The sequence below is a fragment of the Vulpes vulpes genome, chromosome 5 (assembly GCF_048418805.1).
Source record: "Vulpes vulpes isolate BD-2025 chromosome 5, VulVul3, whole genome shotgun sequence".
In the NCBI taxonomy this organism is placed as follows: Eukaryota; Metazoa; Chordata; class Mammalia; order Carnivora; family Canidae; genus Vulpes; species Vulpes vulpes.
In genome coordinates this window covers 104240102-104263500 of record NC_132784.1, presented here as the reverse complement: position 1 = coordinate 104263500, position 23399 = coordinate 104240102, and the positions used below count along the sequence as shown (strand labels likewise).

The following is a 23399-nucleotide window of genomic DNA, read 5'->3' as shown; positions in this document are numbered from 1 at the left end:
ATTAGTTATGTTAGTTTCAGGTGTACGACATAATTTAGTATTTGTATATATTATGAAATGATTATTGCAAGTCTATTTCACATCCATCACCATACATAGCTACCTTTTTTTCTTGTGATGAGGAGTTTTTAAGATTTATTCTCTTAGCAACTTAGAAATATGCAATACAGTATTATAAATTATAGTCTCCATGCTGTACATTAGTCCTAATAACTCACTTATTTTATAACTGGAATTTTGTACCTTTTGACTCCCTTCACCCATTTCACTCACCCACTAGTCCACATCTCCAGCAACCACCAATCTGTTCTCTGTATCTACCAACATTTTGTTTTAAAGATTCCACATATAAGTCAGATCTTATGGTATTTGTCTTTCTCTGTCTGACTTTATTTCATTTAGCATAATACCTCCAAGGTCAATCCATGCTGTTGCAAATGGCAAGATCTCATTTTTGTTTATGGCTGAATTATATTCCACTGTATATAACACATTTCCTTTATCTATTCATCTACTGATGGACATGTAGTTTGCTTCCATATCTTGGCTGTTGTAAATAATGTTGCAATGAACATGGGGTGCATATATTTTTCTAAGTTAGTGTTTTTGTTTCTTCAAATAAATATATATAAGAGGAACTGCTGGATCATATGGTAGTTCTAGTTTTAAATTTTTGAGGAACCTCCATAATGTTTTCCACAGTGGCCGCACCAATCTACATTCCCACCAACAGTGCACAAAGTTCTCCTTTTGTCCATATCCTTGCCAACATTTGTTATTTCTTTCTGATACCAGCTATTCTGACAGGTGTAAGGTGATGCCTCATTGTGGTTTTAATTTGCATTTCCCTGATGATTAGTGATGTTGAAACATCTATTCATATACCTGTTGGCCTTTTCTTTTTTGTCTTTTTTTAATGTCTATTTAATTCCTCTGTTCATTTTAAAATTAAACTTTTTTGTTATTGAATTGTATGAGTGCTTTACATACTTTAAATATTAACCCCTTATCAAATATATGATTTGCAAATATTGTCTCCCATTCAGTACGTTGATTTTTCCTTTTGTTGATGGTTCCTCTTGCTGTGCAGCTTTTCATTTTGATGTGGTCCCACTTGTTTATTTTTGCTTTTCTTGCTTTTGCTTCTGGTGTCAAATCCAAAAAAATAATCACTAAGTTAATGACAAGGAGCTTACCGCCTATGATTTTCTTCTAAGAGCTTTATGGTTTCAGGTCTTACATTCAAGTCTTTAATCCATTTTGAGTTAATTTTTGTGTATGTGATAAGATAGTGGTTCAGTTTCATTCTTTAATCCAAATAGTGAAGGCATTTTTGGTAGGGGTTATAAATAACGGGGCTTTTGAGCTAACCAGACCAATATTCTCATCTTAGCTTTGCCCTTGCTACCACTGTCCCCTCACGGAAGTTACTTGACCTCTATGAGATTTTACTTCCATATGGGGTGGTTGTAAAGAATGGATAATTTAGTATATGTAAAGCTTAACATGGAGGCTAAAAGAGCAAGTGCCCAACAAATAACGGGGGAGCTAAAAGTAAAAGTAAATGTAAAAGTAGCTTGTTGTCATGCTCATCATTATCATTTTCATCAGCATTATTATTTTAATGTGTTATCCTGATCAACATAAAGGATCAAAATTTTGAAACTCATGGAACATCTAAGATTGTAATACAATTTTTGTGTAAATAAAGTTTGTTTATTTATTTATTCATTCATTCATTCATTCATTCATTCATGGGACACACAGAGAGGGAGAGGCAGAGACATAGGCAGAGGGAGAAGCAAGCTCCATGCAGGAAGCCCGATGTCGGACTTGATCCTGGGACTCAAGGATCACGTCTGGGCCCAAGGCAAGTGCTTAACCACTGAGCCACACAGGCATCCTGAGATATATGGTTTTTTAAATCAATGTTTATTCACTGAACTTTTCTTTCGCTCTTATCTATGTGAGCTTAAATACTTTGTTCAGATGAATGAATCTTCTCAAAAGATACTAGGAATGCCCAGAAAACAACTTTGAATATCAACATTTGAAGAATTATTAATTAAAAGTTGATCAGTCACAAAGCCACTCTCGCATACAAATACATTCCAGTCTGATTTCTAGGTTCTCCTTTAATATAAATCTAAAAATGGATTATTAGTTTGGAAAAGTACCAACATGAAAGAAAGACATATATCCCAAAATAGAAGATAATCTGGAGGAAAGAGATTTAATGAAGGAAATAGGAGTAAATATCAAAAAAAATTTAATTAATATAATCAAAGAGGCTATGGCACCAATGAAGTTGGAGCTAGATGCGTTTTAAATAAAAGAAACTAGAGAAAAAGATCTGGGCAATAATATATATATATATTATATGTAGTGAAATTAAATATTCTGCTGAGAATAATATTCTGAAATTCAGGCTCTGAAAAAACAAAGTTGAGGTTCAAAAGATATATTGATCCATAAGCATATGTCAATATTTTCTCAGATATTATCTCACCTAATTAAGACAAGGAAGGTTTTTTTTTATATCTCACTTCAGCTGAAAATTTGATTCTTTTCCATTATACTCATAAATTTGTTTGAAAAATAATAAAGGAAAGTAGCATTATTTTAATTTTATACTTCATGATTCCTTTTTCATGTTTTTTCCTTTCAATGTTTATTAATAAATCCCTTAATATTTTTCCTAAGAAAACATTCTCTAATACTATTTAAAATATAAAAACAAATAAACAGAACAGAGAGCTTTGAATTACACAAAATTACAAAAGCATGTATTATTATACATGCTCTTGGGAAAAGAGCTCTCATATAAGACAGATTATGGCCCTTCCAGTGCTAATTTGCACATGGGATGGACATCACACACACAAAAATTAATGTGGCCCCAATGTCCCTGAGTATACAAAGGGGGTACTGAGAGCCGGCTGCTACACTTACAGTTTTTATCACTTCTGAATTGCATTTTAATAGTACATTTTTCTTTTGTGTCTGAACAAAATTTGCTTTCTCAAGGGAATGGATGGCTGAGAAGACAAGGCTGAAAGACTAAGTATTTTCCTGTCCATGAGTTAATTTTACTTTCATTCAGCCATAATCTTTCACTGAAGTAACATGTATGTGTATTCTTAAGTATATGCACATATGTACATATATAGGAATATATATTTAAAATAATTAGATGTCTTATAACTAATTTCAAATATTAATTTCAAGTTAGGAAGAAATTACTTAATTCTCAAATAGGATATGCTCTATAAAAATATAAATAGATGAACACCCTAAAAAATCAATTTAGTTTGTAATCAAACTTTTAGATAAATACCAATTACTTTCTAAAATGGTATCTTTTACCAGTTTTAAATACATATTCAGATTTACCTCATACTTGTAGTGATTTATTTTCAATTAGCCTGATGCCACATTAATGAAGATATGGGTTAGCCTATTATTTTATGATCTCATCAAAGATTCAGATCTGAAAGAAACTCTAAAATATAATGTAGAGATACAGTGATCACATCATTACCTGAATGTGTGGGCAGTTAGGGAAGAACTGCTAGAGGTCTCAGAAAGAAAAATTAAATTCAATTAGCTTCAGGGAAAATGGGTCCACTGCAAATACTGTCTTTCTACTTTGAGTATTAATATACTTAATATTATTTTCCAAATAAGAGGACTAATGAATTATACTTTTTTCTCTTATAACTCCTTTATATTCCTCCCTATTTTTAAAGATTTTATTTATTTATTTATTCATTTGAGAGAGAGAGAGAGTACGAGCAGAGGAGAAGGCCAGGGGGAGAAACAGACTCCTTGCTGAGCAAGGAGCCCAATGCAGTACTTGGTTTTAGGACCCTGGGATTCTGACCTGAGCTGAAAGCAAACGCTTACCTGACTGAGCTACCCAGGTGCCCCAATTTCCCCTTTTCTTATAGTCCAACTATTGCCACTCATTTTAGGTTTTCCTCCAACCCATTTATTTCACTAACAATTAACTGAAATCTACAAATTATCCTCTTGCCTACTGATCCAAGCCCAGCTGTCAGGCTTCTTAGAATGTACGTGATCTGTTCACTCTGCAAGCAGCCCCTATCTGCCATTCTACTGATGCCATAGTCCTGTCTTTCTTTCTCTCCATCTTTCCATCCTTCTTCTGCCTTTGTTCATACTCCTTTTTTCCTGATATGCTGATCCATACCTGACTCATCTTTCAAAATCCAGGTAAACACCCAGTTTTCTTAGACAGCCTCATTATCCCACTCCAGTCCACAGTGATTTCTGTACTGTCTTAATAATATTCATTCATTAAAAAAATAATGAAATGCCCTTCTATACTGAGCCTTTTGAAAAATACTGAGATAGGATGATGGAAGATGCACTATATCTACAGAGAATTCACCTTCTAGTGCGGGGGGGCGGGGATGAGACAACACAGTACAAAGGATTAAATTTTGTGATAGATGTATGCACAAGAGGCTACTAAGACACAGAGGAAGGTTCATGTTTAGATACATGTATGTGTTCATCATATGCATATATTTTAGGGAGTTATTGGCAAGGAGTTGGGAGATGGGACATATAAAAGTTATCTTTCAGACTGTGTAGGTAGAGCTGAAAAACAAGTAGTCAAGGTAAGAGCTGGTAAAGGCTATTTTAGACAAAAGAAATAATATATACAAAGATATAGAGGTGAGTTAGAGCATAAAAAAAAAGAATGCTGAAGGAACTGGTAGGGTTTCAACACAGCTAGAAATTGGGTTCTTTATAAAGGAAACAAAGTAGATCGTGTAGAGTCCTATGGTGCAGATGACTCTATGGTAAATAAGGAGAATATGTATAGTTACATATTATAGATCTTTATACATTATAAAACATTTATCTTTATATTTACATTTACATAAATTTTGACTGCTCAGGAGGGTAGTTATGCAAGTTACAATGGATTCTAGCTAGGTATATCATCTAAAATGGACACAGTGATAACATTTATAGATACCAAGATACATGCCTACAGGTCTCAAACACCAAACATGCCCTAGATCAGCCCTCTCTCTGTTAAACAGCTCCTAGTAAAATATATGCATTAACCCCAAGGCTGGATAAAAGGACGCTTTATTCAGGATAATAGAACACTACTCCAAGTTAGGAATTTGGTTCTAGACCATAATACATTTTCCAGGGGGCTATGCAAAAGAATGCAAATAAGTTGTTTGCTTAGGCCAGAGGCAAGAGAAATAGTAAACCAGAGCAAGACAATATCTAACCTAGCTTTAACAAATGGGTCAGACCTCATTAGACATACATGGAAATTGAAGAAGAGCATGCAAGTCAGGGGCTCGTATGAGTAGATACTCAGAGGTAAGAACCTGGAACACACATGGGGTCTTAGAAGTGTGTAGCTAATTTGGTTGGAAAATGGAAAGAATGCTTTTCACAGGGTGCATTTTGGCTCCTATTGGAACAGGCTAAGCTTCAACAGTTTTATCTTACTTCACATCTGTAGGAAATACTGTACTGGTTACTTCATCCTTTCCTCACAAATACTAACACCAAAAGTAGACTCATCATTTGGGCTCTAAGCTGATCCTCTCCCTGAGAGGTAGACCTGACTATGTCATTACAAATGCTAATAAATACTGGGGATCAAGGAAAGGTGGCCGATTACTGCACAGCTCTCTCTAAACTATGTTGCTAAATTGGATGCCTTGTGATCCTTTGCTACCAAGACATTTCTGACATTTCTACCTTTTACTAAAAAAATTTTTTTCTTATGAATTATAAAATTAACACAGGACTCTTACATAATAAGTGACTATCAATACATCCACTTCTTTTATGTAGGAAAAGGAAACAAAAAGACTTCTCTATCGTCTGATTGGTTATAATTTAGTCTTCAAAATTTTTTAAAACCTCCTATACTTTATAGACGAGAAAATGTAAAGTAATGAGACAATGGCATAAAAAATAAGGTATTATGAGTTTTACTGTCTTAATATTTGAGAAACTGAACTTCATATGTGCAAGCAGTAGTTTACCTCTAACTTTATTAAAAGTGTCTCTAAGATAATATTGTTTCTTGACCAGGCACTACTGATAGAATACAAATGACCAAAGAATTTTCAGAGGGATGCCTGGGTGGCTCAGCGGTTGAACATCTGCCTGTGGCTCAGGGTGTGATCCTGAGGTCCTGGGATAGAGTCCCACATCGGGCTCCCTGCATGGAGCCTGCTTCTCCCTCTGCCTATGTCTCTGCCTGTCTCTTGCTCTCTGTCTCTCATGAATAAATAAATAAAATCTTTTTAAGAAAGAATCTCTCAGAAAATCAATAATCAGTTTTATCTTATATACAACTCAGACTGGGAATCATGCCAATTATTTTTTTCTTAATGCAATAATGGTTGCTATAAAGTTTTTTGTTTATTTGTTTGTTTTGTGTGGGTTTGTTTTTTGTAGCAGAAGTATAGAATATGCTCAAAAGACCATAAGCCGCATTACACAGATCTTAGTTTATGAGCAGCCCCTCCCAATCATTAACAACACTGGAAAGACAGACACTCCGTGATGGGGACACAGGAGTGAGTGCTAGATAGAATTCATCTCAGGATCTTTGCTTAAAAGTCTTGTATCTAAGATACTTCCCCCAAAAAGGAGCAAGGATATGGAGCTTTGTAATGTTTAAAATATTAAATTATTTAGTTGCTGGCAAAGCAAGTAAAATAGGAGGGAAAAAAAATCCACTAGGGACCAATTAAGGGAAGACATTTCCTTTAATTCCAGAGGGAATTGTCTCTAGTCTACAAAACTTAATTTGACAAGCAGACACCTCAGTGTAAAAGTTTGGAAAGAGATGATGAAAGAATTGAAAGATTAAACATGAATCAAGCAAATTGATTTAATCTAATAAACCAATCAACAAATAATTTTCATGTTATCTTAAAAGTACACCTGCTTGAAAATGATTCTGTTAGACTTTAGTATTATAATCATTATTATAACATAGAAAACAGTAAATTTAATGTTTTGAGGGCTGAGTTATAACCAGTTCATTTCTGGTCTCACTATCAGATGACTCAGTTCTCCTTAACCAATCAGAGCAATTAAAAAAAAAAAAGATAAAGCCTTTGAAAAACCACGTAATTGGAAATATGCAAATTATTTTTGTCAATTATATTTTGAGATATGTTTTAGATTTGTAGTGTGTATACTTAATAATGAATATTGAATTAATATAATGAACAAATAATGAATGCATATCATTTTGCAATATTTGTGAAATCATTATGCTGTACATTTAAACTTATCCAGTGCTATTTGTCGATTATGTCTCAATACTGAATAATTTTAATTCTACTAAAACACTAATCAGGTTAATTGACTAAGGTCTGATTCATAAAAAAGGGCCATAAAAAGCTGAATATTTTTCCTTTAAACACAGAATAATCTAAATTTTAGAATAAGTTTAGCAAGTATGTCTCTTTTTTACTATGTTCAAAATGAGAAATAAAGTATTTTCACTGTTGGTATGAAAAATACAAGTTTCCAGATAAACCTAATGTGTAACTTATTAACATCAATAGAAAGACCTTAAAACATAGACTATGTTTGTTTTAGGACTATTAAGATGTTTTAGTCTACTAGAATTTTGGCTGAAAAGATGTTAATGAAATGAGCAACAGACTGGGATAGGAATTAGATGGACTTCATTTATGAAGACAGCTTTCGTTGAGATTTTAATGTAACCAAAGCTCTAAGTGTTTAACACACAAAGTATTTTATACTTAGACTGGAATTCATAGCAGAAATTTAAAACTCCTGAACTATTTATAAGCAGTAATATCAATAGCACAGGTCTCTCCCCCAGGGTAGAGACAGAAATGAAATATTTAAGGAACGCAAATGGCAAGACTATCTGTTCAACTAGACAGTAAGCTTATATTGCTAGCTTCTAAATTTAAATGGGAAGACATATTTTGCCTGTATTCTTACATTTTTCTTAGGTTAAGAAAAATAGAATTCCTGGATTTATTATTATTATTATTATTATTATTATTATCATCATCATCACCATCATCATCATCATCAACATCAAGTAATGCTGACTCAGTAATTTCATTACAGCCATGCAACAAATTTCTGACATATGTTTTGTAGACTTAACTGTTCTCTAGTTAATTGTGAAAACCTTGAAAAAATTTAGTATCTCTGCTAAAAGATACTAAATTTAAATGTTCTAGCTAAGTAACAGTCACACAGGCTCTTCTTTTGGGCCATTTATATCAGATGCTTTAAACTAACAAAGATGCCAATATAGCTAAAAAGGATGAGCTCAAGATATTTTAAGGACTCATATAATTGATATAAAGAACATATAATTATGCATGTTAACTATACTGGAATTAAAATGAAAAACTTAATTAAAAAAGAACATATAATTAAGAAGGAAAATAAGGCTGTGGAAAACAGTTGTACAAATTATTGTTAAGAAGGTCTAGGACAAAAATAAGCTGAAACTTAAAAAAATCATTAAGGAAAATCAAATATTCTTTGCTGAGTAATAATCCAGAGTAGCATATTCCAAATTATGGTCTATGGATGAGGAAATTTCATGGCCAACTGCATTATTAGATCTACAAAGCTGGGAGATCTCTGTCTATCTTGTTTATTGCTCTGTCTCTAGTGCCTAATATAGTGCCTGGCACATATTAGGCATGCAATAATATTTGTTGAATGAATTAGAGAATAAGTTTGCAAAACACTGTATATCATACATTCCTTCTTTGAAGTTCGCACTAAATAAAAGTATATTTAAGACTGAGAAGGCCTGTAAATGCCACACACACATACACAAAAACCAGTTTAACTGTTTTAAATATAACTTTTCCCAAATTTATTTGACAAAAAACCTCATTAACATTTTCCAGAACAGTGTTTTAAAAGACACAGTTTGGGAAATGCTTTTGAAAGTCAGACAAAGGGGGGCATCTGGGTGGCTCAGTGGCTGAGCATCTGCCTTTGGCTCAGGTCGTGATCCTGGGGTCCTGGGACCAAGTCCCACATCAGGTTTCCTGTGGGAAGCTTGTTTCTCCCTCTGGGTATGTCTCTGCCTCTCTCTGTGTGTCTCTCATGAATAAATAAATAAAATATTAAAAAAGAAAAAAAAAGAAAGAGAGAAGTGTAGGCCATCCTATTCCCGGGATTAATAAGGTAATATTAATAAATATCAGAGAGATCGTAATTGAACTCATTTTCTTTTGCTTGATTTTTCTTTCATTGAGAATAATTTTGGTGATCAGATAGATTAGGACAAAACAAATGAGTCTTAGCTCAAGCTCAATCTAGATATGTTAAAAAAAAATTTAACACCTACCATTTGTCGAGCATTGTGCCCAGTGTACTGCATAAGTCATGGGCTCTGTTCTTGAGGAGCTTACCATTCTAGAACAAAGGTCTCCAGTATTTATAACTAGAAGGGCCACACAGGTAACACTAATGAGTCAGATGTAAGAACAAAGAATGTAAACTTTAATACTACCATCTCAGAGTGTGGACCCACAGTTTTCTATATCATCTGATTTTGAATATAAGCTGGAAAATATGGATTTTCAAAAGATTTAATTACCATTTTTATATTACTTTTCAACTAATTTAATTTTTACAAAATTGTAGGATCCAAATATAATGCACCTGGAGACTGTATGCAACTCAGAAGTTACTCTTTTGCAACCTCTGATTTAAAATCTACATGTGAGCATCTAGCACTTTCTTTCTTCTTCTTTTTTTTTTTTTTTTAAGATTTTATTTATTTATTCATGAATGACACAGAGGAGAGAGACAGGCAGAGACATAGGCAGAGGGAGAAGCAGGCTCCATGCAGGGAGCCTGATGTGGGACTTGATCCCAAGACTCCAGGATCACACCCTGGGCCAAAGGCAGGCACTAAACCACCAAGCCACCAAAGGATTCCCGAATCTAGCACTTTCAATGCAAGGTCTCTAAACAAAATATATTGTATCTCAAGTTACTGAGCAGACCTACGGATGAAATACAAATCACTATCAGTTATCCTTAAGAAATTGTGACTATACCAAAGATGTTCCAAAATGTCTTTAAAAGCAAAAGAATACAGATTCTACAATATATATGTTGCTTAATTTGATGCTAATTTTCAGCATAATTCTAAAGTGGAATATTAAAATAAAATTCTAGAAAAGTGGTGACACATATATATGGCAGGGACAAATATATGATATTGGCATCATTTTAATACTTTAAATGTCTATTTTCAAATTTCAAAATTAATTTTAAATTTTTAATTTCATATTAAAATTAAATGTAATTTCAATATATAAATTTAAATATCTGGATATTTTAACGTGTACACTATATGCATATATACACACACACACACACATATATATATATATATATATATATATATAAATATAGAAAGAGATGTATATACATATAGGCATATATCACCATGAGTAAGAGTAAAATTTTAGACATATGCCTGAAGTTTGGCAAAGAATTTGACAAGTTCTTTTATGATATCCTGAAGAATATGGGAGAAATAAGAACAGGTTGATGTTAGAAGAGAGCAAAGGTATCAATGAATGACTTCCCAATGGCCAAATCCAATACATTTAGTTCTTACTTTACTTGACTGCTGCATCATGCTCTTTATCCAGTCCTTACAGTGAATTCTCTTTTCTTTACATCTGCAGTGTCTCCTAGTTCTCTTCCTTGCTTTCTCAATTTCTTGACTTGGAAGAAACTTTTGACTTTTAACTATTTCCCTTAGAGTGATGATTTCTAAATCTTATGGCTATATACAACGTTTTTCTTTAACTCAAGACCATATTTTCAAATGCTTACTAGAAATATCTATCTAGGTGCACAATAGGCATCTGAAACAGAGCTACCCCCAAATTAAACCTGTATCCAAAACCTCCATCCTATCAAACCTGTAATTCGTCTTATACAGACATCCTTCATTTTATTAAGCTTTGCTTTATTGATCTTTTCAGATATTACACTTTTTACAAATTAAAGGTTTGTGGCAACCTTGTTTTGAGCAAGTCTAACAATCGCCATTTTTTTAACAGCATTTGCTCATTTTGTATCTCTGTAACACTTAATTATCATAATACACCAAAGTTTTTCATTATTATATTTGTTACAGTGATCTGTGATCAGTGGTCTTTGATATAACTATTATAATTGCTTTGGGGCACCATGAACAATGCCCATATAAGACAGGAAACTCAATAAATGTTCCATGCATTATGACTGCTCTGCCGAGCTGGTGTTCCTTCCTCTCTCCCTCTCCTCAGGCCTCCCCTTCCCTAAGACACAAAATTATTGCAATTAGATCAATTAATGACCCTACCTTGGCATCTAAATATTCAAGTGAAAGAGAGTTACACGTCTCTTACTTTAAATCACAAGCTAGAAATGATAACGCTTAATGAGGAAGGTCAAAAAAAAAAAAAAAAAGGTGTGTCAAAAGCTAGGCCTCTTGCTCCAAACAGACAGTTAAGTTCTGAAGGCAAAGGAAAAGTCCTTGAAGGAAATTAAAAGTGCTACTCCAGTGAACACACAAATGATAAAGAAATGAAACAGCCTTATTGCTGATAGGAAGAAAATTTGGTTGGTCTGGATAGAATATCAAACCAGCCACTGCCCTCCCTTAACCCAAAGCCTAATCCAGAGCAAGGTCCTAACTCTATTTAATTCTGTGAAGGCAGAGTGAGGTGAGGAAGCTGCAGAAAAAGAGTTTGAATCTAACAATCTAACAGAGGCTTGTTAGTCAGATTATGGAAAGAAGCCATTTCCACAATATAAAGGTGTAAGATGTAGAAGCAAGTGCTAACATGGAAGCTACAGCGAGTTATCCAAAAGATCTAGATATGAAAAGTAATGAAGATGGCTACACTAAAAAACAGGTTGTAAATGTAAATGAAATAGCCTTCTAATGAAAGAAGATGACATCTAAGACTTATAGTAGAGAGAAATTGATGCCTGGCTTCAAAGCTTCAAAGGACAGGTTTACTTTTTTTGTTCAGGGCTGACACAACTGGTGACTTTAAATTGAAACCAGTGCTCATTTACCATTCCAAAAATCCCAGGGCCCTTAAGAATTATGTTAAATCTACTCTGTCTATATTCTGTAAATGAAAGAAAAAAACCTGAACAGCACATCTGTTCACAACATTAAGGCCAACGTTATGACCTACTGTTCAGAAAAAAAGATTCCTTTCAAAAAATGACCACTCCCTGACAATGTACCTGGTCACCCAAGAGTTCTGATGGAGATGTACAAGACTAATGTTTTCATGCCTGCTAACACAACATCCATTCTGCAGTCCATGGATCAATGAGTAATTTTGACTTTTAAGTGTTATTATTTAAGAAATATATTTTGTAAGGCTATAGCTGCCATAGATAGTGAGTCCTCTAACAGATGTGGGCAAAATAAACTGAAAAGCTTCTGGAAAGGATTCACATTCTAGATGCCATTAAGAACATTCATGATTCATGGGAAGAGGTCAAAATATCAACATTAATAGGAGTTTGGAAGAAGCTGATTCCAATCTTCATGGACGACTTTGAGGGACTCAAGATTTCAACAGAGATTTCAAAAGTACCTACCGATGTAGTAGAAATAGCAAGAAAGCTAGAATTACAAGTGGAATCTGAAGATGTGACTGAACTGTGCAATCTTGTGATCAAACTTAGGAGTTGCTTCCTACAGATGAGCAAAAGAAAGTGGCTTCTTGATAATACAGGGATACTTTACTCCTGGTAAAGATGCTGTGAAGACTGTTGAAATGACAACAAAGGATTTAGAAACTTAGTTGATAAAGCAGTAGCAGAGTTTGAGAGGATTAACTCAATCTTGCAAGAAGTTCTACTGCAGGTAAAGTTCTATCAAACAGCATCATATGCTACAGAGAAATCGTTCCCAAAAGGCAGAGGTAATTGATATGGCGAATTTCATTCATCTTAAGAAACTGCCAGAGCCACCCCAACCTTCGGTACCTGCCTGGATGAGTCAGCAGCCACTAACACTGAGGCAAAACCCTGTGTAGCCAGCAAAAAAGATTACATCCTGCTGAAAACTCAGATGATGGCTGGCATTTTTTACTAATAAAGTATTTTTATTTTTTATATTTTTTGTTAGAAAAGAATGCTTTATTAAATATCCTTATACGTTTATATTTTTAGAACCCTTAGAGTTTTTATTTGTTTGTCTCAAATTTTTTTCTAAATCCTACTTAGTTAAAATATAGTGTAATATTGGCTTTAGGAGTAGAATTTAGGGATTCATCACTTACATATAATAATAAAGTATTTTTAAATTAAAGTATGCACATTTTTAGACAAAATGCTGTTGCAACAGACTATTTACAGTATCAACATAACTTTCATATGCAATGGGTAACCAAAAAATTCATCTGACTTGCACATTATTGCAATACTTACGTTATTGCTTGTAATACTTCTGAGGTATGTCTGTATTTTTTTCTTAATCAAGTAAGGACATCACCATCTAGCCAGTCAACTCTGCCAGAAGCCATTAGGTCAAGGCACTAAAGGACTCCTTGCTTGGCACTCCTCAATCTGAAGAAATATTTATTTGTTCATGGCCCTATTCCCATAAAACACTGTATTTGATATAATGTAACACATCCTCCCCTAGATCACAACTATGGTTTATTTATATATTATATATGTTATACTTTATGTTTCTATGGTAACTTTATTTATGTTTTATTAATATGCTAGTTTAACATATCCATTATTTTAACATATATTTATTATTTACTGTGTTCTAATCCTACAACTTATGTGGGCTAGTCTGACTATATAAATTGAGCAAAACAGATTCCTTTTCAGTAATTTTAATTGAAAAATAGAATTAGCTGTGGGTTCTAGAGCTGGAATCAGGCCTGGAATGGTCACAATAAGTGCAAGCTGAACATTTATGAAAAAAAAAAAAAAACTACCAGCAGATAAAGCTAGTCAGCAGAAAGAAGATAAAAGGCAGAAATGCAAAGAAAAGTAGACATGCTACTAGAGACAGAAACCATTCCCCTGGAGCCTCCAAGGTCTTTAGTCAGTTTCTTTTAGCTATATCTTTTCAAACACATCCTTAACTTTTTCAGTTATCTTGAAAGGATCTTTGTCCTTTGCAGCTAAGAAAAGCTCTAAGACAGTGATTTTAAATATATCTGTGCTCTTGTCCACACCATCCACACCCTATAAGGCTGTTCCCTAAGTTTAGTTTTTACTAGGTTTTTTAGGGTTTATAGGATTTTACCTATAAAGCTATCAACCTTTTTCTTCCCCTCTACTACCAACATCCTTGTTCTACTGCAAATCCTCTTTATCTCTGATTTGGATTATGGTAATAGTTCCCTACACATTCTTCATCACCACGGAGTCCTAGATCTTAACCATGGCCAGAGCTAGTAGAGTGATATTTTTAATCTATCTGACTCCTTTATTCCAGTGATTAAAACACTGTGCTTGTTTTGTACTGCCTTTTATATGACAAATTCCAAATACCTTATCATGGTTCACATGGCCCTTTATAATCTGGCTCCCCCTATACTTTCCACATTTCATTGGGTAGCAAAGCCATGAGCTGAGCTTCACCAGATACCTCAGAAGGTAAGCTGAAACTCTCATAAGTTATGCATTTTTTAACAAGAGATGGCTTTATCCAGGTAACCTCCTCTGGCCACTCTCCTTGTTCTGTCTGGCAAACTTCTGTTCAGGCTTCAAGTTTCTTCTGACCTCAACACACTTTTAAACTCTAAATTGAAACAGGAAAATCTGGGATGTATAAACTAATACCATATATACCAATATAAGAATGTTGAGTATAGCACAAAATGAGTATACTTCTTTCAAAAAATAAATTCCATATACTTCATAAATTGACCTAAAGTCAATTAGCAAACTTTTACCTAGCATATGTTAAGGCATTGTAGTAGGAAGAGTGTATAGAATATGATAGTATCTAACTAAAAAGACTACAAGTGTCTTTCTGTGACTTGTTCAATTACATACACCAAAAGTGTATGTAGTATTCTCAGGATATCACCAAAAGTATTCCAAATTATCACCATTATGTTGATGTTATAAATCTTAAACTTCTTCAGCCTTAGATGTCTGTAGAAACAGAATCTAGTATTCTGTGGTCATTTATTTAAAAATATATTTTTTTTCAGGGAAACAGTGAGCAAAACAAGAGCACAGTCCTCACTGTACAGCCAAAGTAATAAAGGACTCTTTTGTAGACAAATTCTAGAACTTCTTAATTATAAACAGGCTTATTATCTATATCTCCAGTGTTATAAAGTACCAGAACTTCATTAGAAAAATTAAGCTGGAAAAATGAAGGCAGCACTTTGTAAATTTCCACTGGAAATTAGCTGGGAGAGGCAGAGGAATACTGGATCAAAAGAGGGTAATCATGCTTAACTGTGCCCTAGAGCACCCGCATGTTTAATACGATTTGCACAGTAACTACCTCTCCTATTACTGCTTGTTTGGAGTATTCTGTGTTAATGGGGTTAGCTAATTTAGTATTTTAACTTAAAAAGGCTCTGCTGATTAATAAATGTTGCACACTGTGCTAGTAATTAAAATAAATGGAAGAGTTACAAATAAAAGTTGAATTGTTAAGAAAACATTATCTGAAAATATATGATAATCCCTATTTATCATAATACAATAACAGTTCAGAAAATATGCAAATTATAAAGGTCTAAAGTGTGTGAAAATCCCAAAAGTCAAAAAAGTTTTGAGATGTGTTAAATTTCTCTATCACTATTCTTTCGTGATATATATATATATATATATATATTATATATTATATATATATTATATATATATAATAGGATCTCATCTCTACATACATTTTTAAAATGCCCTTTTTAAAAACTATTAAGATCTAGTTTCTTAACCTTTCCCGTAACATTTTTCCAAAGGTAACTGACTGGGATCCCTGGGTGGCGCAGCGGTTTAGCGCCTGCCTTTGGCCCAGGGCGCGATCCTGGAGATCCGGGATCGAATCCCACGTCGGGCTTCCCTGCATGGAGCCTGCTTCTCCCTCTGCCTGTGTCTCTGCCTCTCTCTCTCTCTGTGACTATCATAAATAAATAAAGATTTAAAAAAAAAAAAAACAAAGGTAACTGACTATACAATGATATTGATACTTCATTAGAAACAATATTTAAAAGGTTTAAAGATGACTAATCTACTTACCTAGCCTTCCATCTAACCTAGGTTGCAAATTTGAGGGAATGAAGGCAGATACATAAGATTCGTTGTCACTAAAAGTTTTTCACCAAGTACCAGCAAATGGCAAAGCTCAAGAAATGGAGTCGCTTGTTCTACTTTGTAACTAAATCTGTATCCAACGTCTCTCATTTCACCTAATTTGAATAACAGAAGGAGACAGAACATGCCATCCCAAATAATGCTACTTTGGCAAAGGATTATTTTGAGCTAAAGGCACTTAAAAAGAATAAGTACAAGAAAAGTGATCTGAACTCCCCCTTTTTTTCCCCTAAAATCAGGCAATAACACACCCATATGACAGCTGACTTTCCTATACCAGGAGGAAAGAAACATTCTTATCATCAGAGACAAAGAGAATTTTGTACAAAAAGACCTTGTTAAATAGCTTTTATCTTCCTTTGGCCTCCTCACACATTTTATTTTTCTATAGTCGTTTCTCATTGTTCAAGCTAATGTATACGCACTTAAGACTTGCCACTTAGTGGGTGTTCACTGCTTTATGGGGCTCCTGTGTCACATAATAGCTTACATTTAATAAATATGTGTGTTTTTCCTGTTAATCTGTCTTACGTCAATTTACTTCTTAGGCCCAGCTGAAGACCCTAAGAGGGTAGAGGGAAAATTGTGTCTCCCCTACAACAACTATCAGAAAATTAACACCTTTCATTTTTCAAAAAGATGTAGAGGCAGCTATTGAGGTTCCTAAGAACCTGAGTTCTTATGAGAGCCACCCCTAGGTTCTTATGAATGCCTATACAAGTTTAAGATATAATATCCTATACTATGATTCAATCACAAACTTCTCTTCATAGGGAGGCTCAAGCCACATTCATATATTTTTTTAATACTCTAAGTGTCCATACCTTAAACCTATAGAAGAATCTCAAATTCTTTGGAATCCAAAAATTTCCCTCAAGTTTAGCTCAAATTTATAATTAAACACCAAAGTCTGATCTAGCAAGGTAGTATCTCAATTTGAAGAATGAGTTGTATCAGTTTTCTATTGCTGCTAATACCACCACCATAAACTTAGTGGCTTAAAGAATACAAATTTATTAACTTAAGGTTCTGGAGGTCAGAAGTCTGAAATGGGTCTCACTGGGCTAAAATTAGGGTGTTGGCAGGGCTGCATTGCTTCTGGAGATTCTGTGGGAGAATTCATTTCTTTACATCTCCCAGCTTCTGAAAGCTGATAGCATTCCTCAGTTGTGGCCCCTACTCTGTCTTCAAAGACAGCCAACCTTAGTTGTCTTTCCCAAGGTCACATCACTCCAACCTTCCATGTCTTCAATCTCTTTCTGCCTCCCTCTTCCACTTTTAAGGACCCTCAATGATTACATTGAGCCCGTCCAAATCATCTAGGATAATTTCCTCCATTTTTAAATTCTTAATCGTATCAGCAAAGTCCTCTTCATCATAGAAGGTAACAATATATTCACAGGTTCCTGAGATTAGGTTGTAGACTCTGGGGTGGGGGAGGAGCATGTTATTTTGCCTCCCAGAACACAGACGGGCACTGACTTCTACTGCAAGATCTTAAATCCATTTTATTTTGAATACAGTTCTAGTCTGCATAATTATATTCTCTGTATTTAGAATGTTTATATATATTTTAAAGATTTTATTTATTTATTGCATGAGAGACAGAGACAGAGAGAGACAGAGACAGAGAGAGGCAGAGACACAGGCAGAGGGAGAGGCAGGCTCCATGCAGGGAGCCCCATGAGGACTCGATCCCAGGACCCCGGGATCATGCCCTGAGCCAAAGGCAGACGCTCAACTGCTGAGCCCCCCCAGGTGTCCCACATTTTTTGTTTTAAAAACAAAAACCTTAAATAATTCTTCATTATTTATAGATAAACCCTTCAATCCTCGGCCTTGAAGCCTTATCCGCTTTTTCTTTCTATTGCTTCCCACATGAAAATTAGTTTGGTCTTTTTCATTGTTTCTGTGAACTTTTATGGTTTTGTGAACTTTTTTCACTGTCGTTTTTTTTTTTTTTCTATACCATCAATCTGCTTCTCTCTTTATCAAATCTAAATCACTTTTCACAGAACCAATTCAGTTCCTTTTCTTTGAAGAACCACCTTCCCAGAACAACAGAGATCACAGCAAATGCTACATAAAAAAATAATAAATAAATCATGACACTTACTGTCTTTAATATACACTTGATGATTTTCAAGTGCTTATCTATGCCAATTCTTACTCAGAACTTCATTAGGTTTTCTGGTTTGGTTTAAAGCTAGAAGCATAGAAGTTTATGAGAGCAGAGAGTTTGTCTCTTCTATTCACTGCTACATTTCAAGAGCCCAGAACTATTCCAGACATGCAAGCATTTGTTGAATCAATAAGTGCCTCTCTATATTTTTCACAATATCTAGTTGAGAGTGATTTCTCACATAAAGGTTACTCAGCAATTATTTACTAATTGCTTATTTAATTTCTTGGTTTCATAAAGATATATGAATAAGGAAAATAATTTTAAGAAAAAGTGGAAACTGGAATGAGTTTCTTTAAGAAAAAGAACAAAGCTCTAGTAATCCATACTCAATGTATAAAATATGATCCCACTCTCTTGCTTATTTTAAAGAACATAAAGAATGTGACTTTATTTGGCAAGAGGACCGTTGCAGATGTAGTAAGATGAGGCCATACTGAAGTAAGATTGGGCTTCAACATAGATAGGACCCTCTGCATTAAAAAATTATGCATCTCTGTGGTAAAGGAATATTTTTTTCCTAATTCATATACAGAATTATTATCAGTAAAGTTATAGAACCTAAATTTCTAACACTTCTTTTGCCTCACAAGATACAGTTATTCCATACAGTATATGAAAGCTAAAATGGGGACAGCCCGGTGGCTCAGCGGTTTAGTGCTGCCTCCAGTCCAGGGCGTGATCCTGGAGACCCGGGATGGAGTCCCATGTCGGGCTCTGCCTGTGTTTTTGCCTCTTTCTCTCTGTGTGTCTCTCATGAACAAATAAATAAAATCTTTAAAAAAAAAAAAACTAAAATGGTTTTAGAAGAATCTACAATATATCACTGCTTCAATTCTCAAAAAAAAAAAAAAGTAATTATCTATAGGCTAGTTGCTAAGACCCTTTGCTAAAAAAAAAAAAAAAAAAAAGAAAAGAAAAGAAAAAAAAAAAAAGGTTGATTCAAATCTTTAAGTAATTTGAGTATTTGCAACTGCATTTGTTCCTGATTGGTTGATAATCCTGGAAGCACTTTTCAGTCTGAAAGCTTGAGGGTAAAGGGTTATCAGCGTGGTACCCACATAGATTGAATATATTTACAAGTATTCCATGGAAAGTACAAGTGGAACATCTTTCTTTAGGGACAATATTGATAATTCATCCTTCTAGGCTTATCAAGGAAAATACTGTGAAAGGATACTTCAGTATCTTTGATACACAGTGACTTCTGTAGAAATATCAATGTGGCCAATTATTTGAGGAATTAGCCTTATTATTTCATAAACCTTTGCATCACTGAAAACTCTTCAGATATTCATCACTAAATTGCATATTTTGCTTGACTAAATCTGAGCAGCATTAATCTTCTATAATCTCTTTTATAAAACAAATTTAGCTCCCCTAAACAAACTGGAAATAAACACTATTTGTTTTCTTATTCATCATACGTTGGGTTACTGTCAAGTACTGAAAGAAGCAATGGAATACTCTGTAGCTAATTATTTCACATCAAGTAATTGGTATAAAATAAAAAATTTATAAAAATTACTTGAGATGCATGCCAATTTTATCTGTCATCTGAGTTTGTGTGAAAATTTTTAGTTTTGAAAAGACTCTTCAGAAATGGATGTTTAGGGGGATCCCTGGGTGGCTCAGTGGTTTAGCACCTGCCTTTGGCTCAGGGCGTGATCCTGGAGTCCCGGGATGGAGTCCCACATGAGGCTCCCTGCATGTGTCTCTGCTTCTCTCTTTTTCTGTGTCTCTCATGAATAAATAAATAAAATCTTAAAAAAAATGGATTATTAAAATAAGGCACATTATATATCCTTCCTGATTGATAAAATGACCCAAAATACACTGTGTTGGATGAGAGGTAATTCTAGTTTCTTTACATAATAAAACATACTTTGCAATGTATTTTGGAATTATATTATGTAACACTTATACTATGATGGCTAGTATATATTATATTATGTAAAAATAATAGTTTATATGTTGGCTTATACAATAATTTATATTTTATATTATAATTATATTATAATTCTCACATTCTCACATTATAATTATAATTTATATTAGAATGATATAATTATCTTATTATTTAGAATATATATAATATTAAAGAATTATTATAGGCACAATACAAAGATAATTACAGGATATGATAGGACAATAATAATAATTTTTAAAAAGCCATTCTAGATTTTAAATGGTCTATTTATAAATTACATACGACTATATTGATGATAAATGACTTAAGAGAAAGGAAGTAATTTGGAGAAAGATGTATGAATTGAGACCCAAATTAGTGAGGCTAATAAAATAATTTTAAATTGCATATGCTATTAGATCTTCCTTTTTCAGTCATCTTCCTCAGTAGTAAAGACGCTAACCTCTTTCACTGCACCTGATTTATTAAATGTATATCAATGTTTCCAAATTAAATTTAGTCCACATTAAGGGAAATGGTTTTGTTCTGTTGGATCTTGTTTTAGAAGTATCACAGGCTTTTACCAGATAATTAAGGTAATTATTTTCACAGATGCATAGATATAGTCACTTATGCCCTCAAAATGCCATTCTTTCTTTTCTTTTTCTTTGAGTAGTTATATATTTAACACACATATATATACAGATTTATAAATGTTTATATATGCCTTTATATAATATGGACATACTACATTTACATATTACATAATATCATATCTTATATATTAATACAATATTTATCCAATATTAATTTTAAATTAAATATTAATTTTAAATTTAGTATATTAAATTAAGTGAATATTATATTAATTGAATATTACTATTTAATTTGAAACTAAATGTTAAATATAATATATATTACATATGAATGTATATATAACATAAATGTACATCTACTTATACATATAAATGTGCATATATATTTATATATATTTATATATGTGCATAATATATATAAAATATATACATAAGTAAATGGCATATTTGCATATTGAAAAATGGTTGCTTTTGAATAGGTCAAGGGTGGCACTACCTTTTCTCACAAATAGAAGATTCTCTACAATATCAGGAAATACAAAATGTTAAGTCACTTATGGCACCAAACAGGCTACAGCTAATTTTTTTATGCTAAGAACTCACATATTGTCATTTACATTGCGCACCCATTCCTGTCTTCGGAGCTCCTCTCTGGCCACCTTTAACTCATCGATTGGTTCTGCCACTCGCAACGTTGGCTCCAAAGGCTTGTAGCGCTGTTCCAATACTTCAGTGATGTCACGGAATGGTCCCTGACAAGAAAGAATGAGGAAATCTTTAATTGTGGAAGATTTTTTTGTCATATTATTGATGACTAAGAGTGCTAAATATCTACAAAGTATACCATGTTTACCAAATTGCTTTTAAAGAACAAGCTGTTCTCTGAATTAGAAATTACATCAAATATCATCTTCAAGAAATGTTGCCACAGTGAAGTGATTACATTAAAATATTTTAAATTAGCCAGAATTTTGCCTACTTACATCAAAAGACTTTTCATGCTAAAACTGTTAAATTTATAGTTGTGTTGCTTTGTTTTCTAATTAAAAAAGAAACATGTTTCTTCTGATAACTGAAAAAAAAATTCTCTCCCTTTTTTAGTAAATAAAAATATTAGAGGGCAGACCCCTGTGGTGCAGCGGTTTAGCGCGGCCTGCAGCCCAGGGCGTGGTCCTGGAGATCCTGGATCCAGTCCCATGTCAGGCTCTCTGCATGTAGCCTGCTTCTCCCTCTGCCTGTGTCTCTGCCTCTCTCTCTCTCTCTCTCTCTCTCTCTCTGTGTGTGTCTCTATGAATAAATAAATAAAATCTTTAAAAAAATAAAAATAAAAATATTAGAAAAGATTCTGAGCCTTGCTTTCAAAAAGACTTCCTATCAATTGAAATAGGATAGCAAGTGTTTTTTTTCATTAAAATAAAGCTTTTAAGTGAATGCCGCACTTTGTATATAACTGGTGACCTTCCAAAACAGAGGACCATAATTTTAATTAATTTAAGTATTCCTTACTTAAAATTCTAAGTTCTATTACATAATAACTGATACAATAGCAACTATCTAATGACACAAATACAAAGTCCATAAACTGCAACAGTGAAAAGTGCTTTATAACATATCATACCTTTAAATTAGTAGTTACTTATACTAATTACTGGAATCCACTGGTTGTGTAATTAGTATCATATTAAACACAATACAAATCAAAGGTGGCTCCAGATTTTGCTATGTCATTAATTACATACTGCTTTCTTTTTTCACCACTACTGTTGTACAGGACAGAAGTGATATAAGATGGACAAAGATTCCTAATCATATTCCTTATCCTTTAAGATCTCTTCTTTAAATAGGTTATCACTAACAAGACACAGCTGGAGTTACTGCAAGCACTGAATGAAGACTGTAGGGCTAATAAAAAGAAATGATTCACGCCTCATTTATGTTCACTTATGTTTTACATTAATAGAAACCAATAATAGGAACCAGTTACCATAAAAGTCATGGACCGTAAATAACACAAATGGCAAATAAGTATCATCTAGTACTTTTCACAGCTGGACAGGAGGATTGCTATATTTGAAAGTAGTTAATGGATTTTTATTGGAACTTTACTTTTTAAAGATACAGTAACATGATTCCAAGTTCACTATTAAGAAATCGAATGGGGATATTTTTTTTTTTACAGACTTTTAATGTTTTACTTTGAGAAATTCTATGGTTTAAAATTAATGCATAGTTGTGTTATCAGGGGGAAATTACTTCTTTAGACCTTTTTTCCTTATACGTAAGATAGAATAATAACTATCTCACAAAAGTGCTCTTAAGATACATAAGACAATATAATAACACT

The 23399-nt window shown here is 33.4% G+C and overlaps 1 protein-coding gene across 6 annotated transcripts in view; it reads right to left on the bottom strand.

Annotated features, from left to right (window-relative positions):
* The window catches only part of SPATA17 (spermatogenesis associated 17), a 206338-nt gene that overhangs the window by 80555 nt on the left and 102384 nt on the right, over window positions 1-23399 (bottom strand). For 5 of the 6 annotated variants that reach the window (XM_025991317.2, XM_072759548.1, XM_072759546.1 and 2 more), the window contains exon 8: window positions 21659-21807. In XM_025991317.2, coding sequence (XP_025847102.1) covers window positions 21659-21807 — 149 coding nt within the window. The remainder of the gene's footprint in view (window positions 1-21658; window positions 21808-23399) is intronic. The other variant, XR_012001794.1, reaches the window with a different exon arrangement.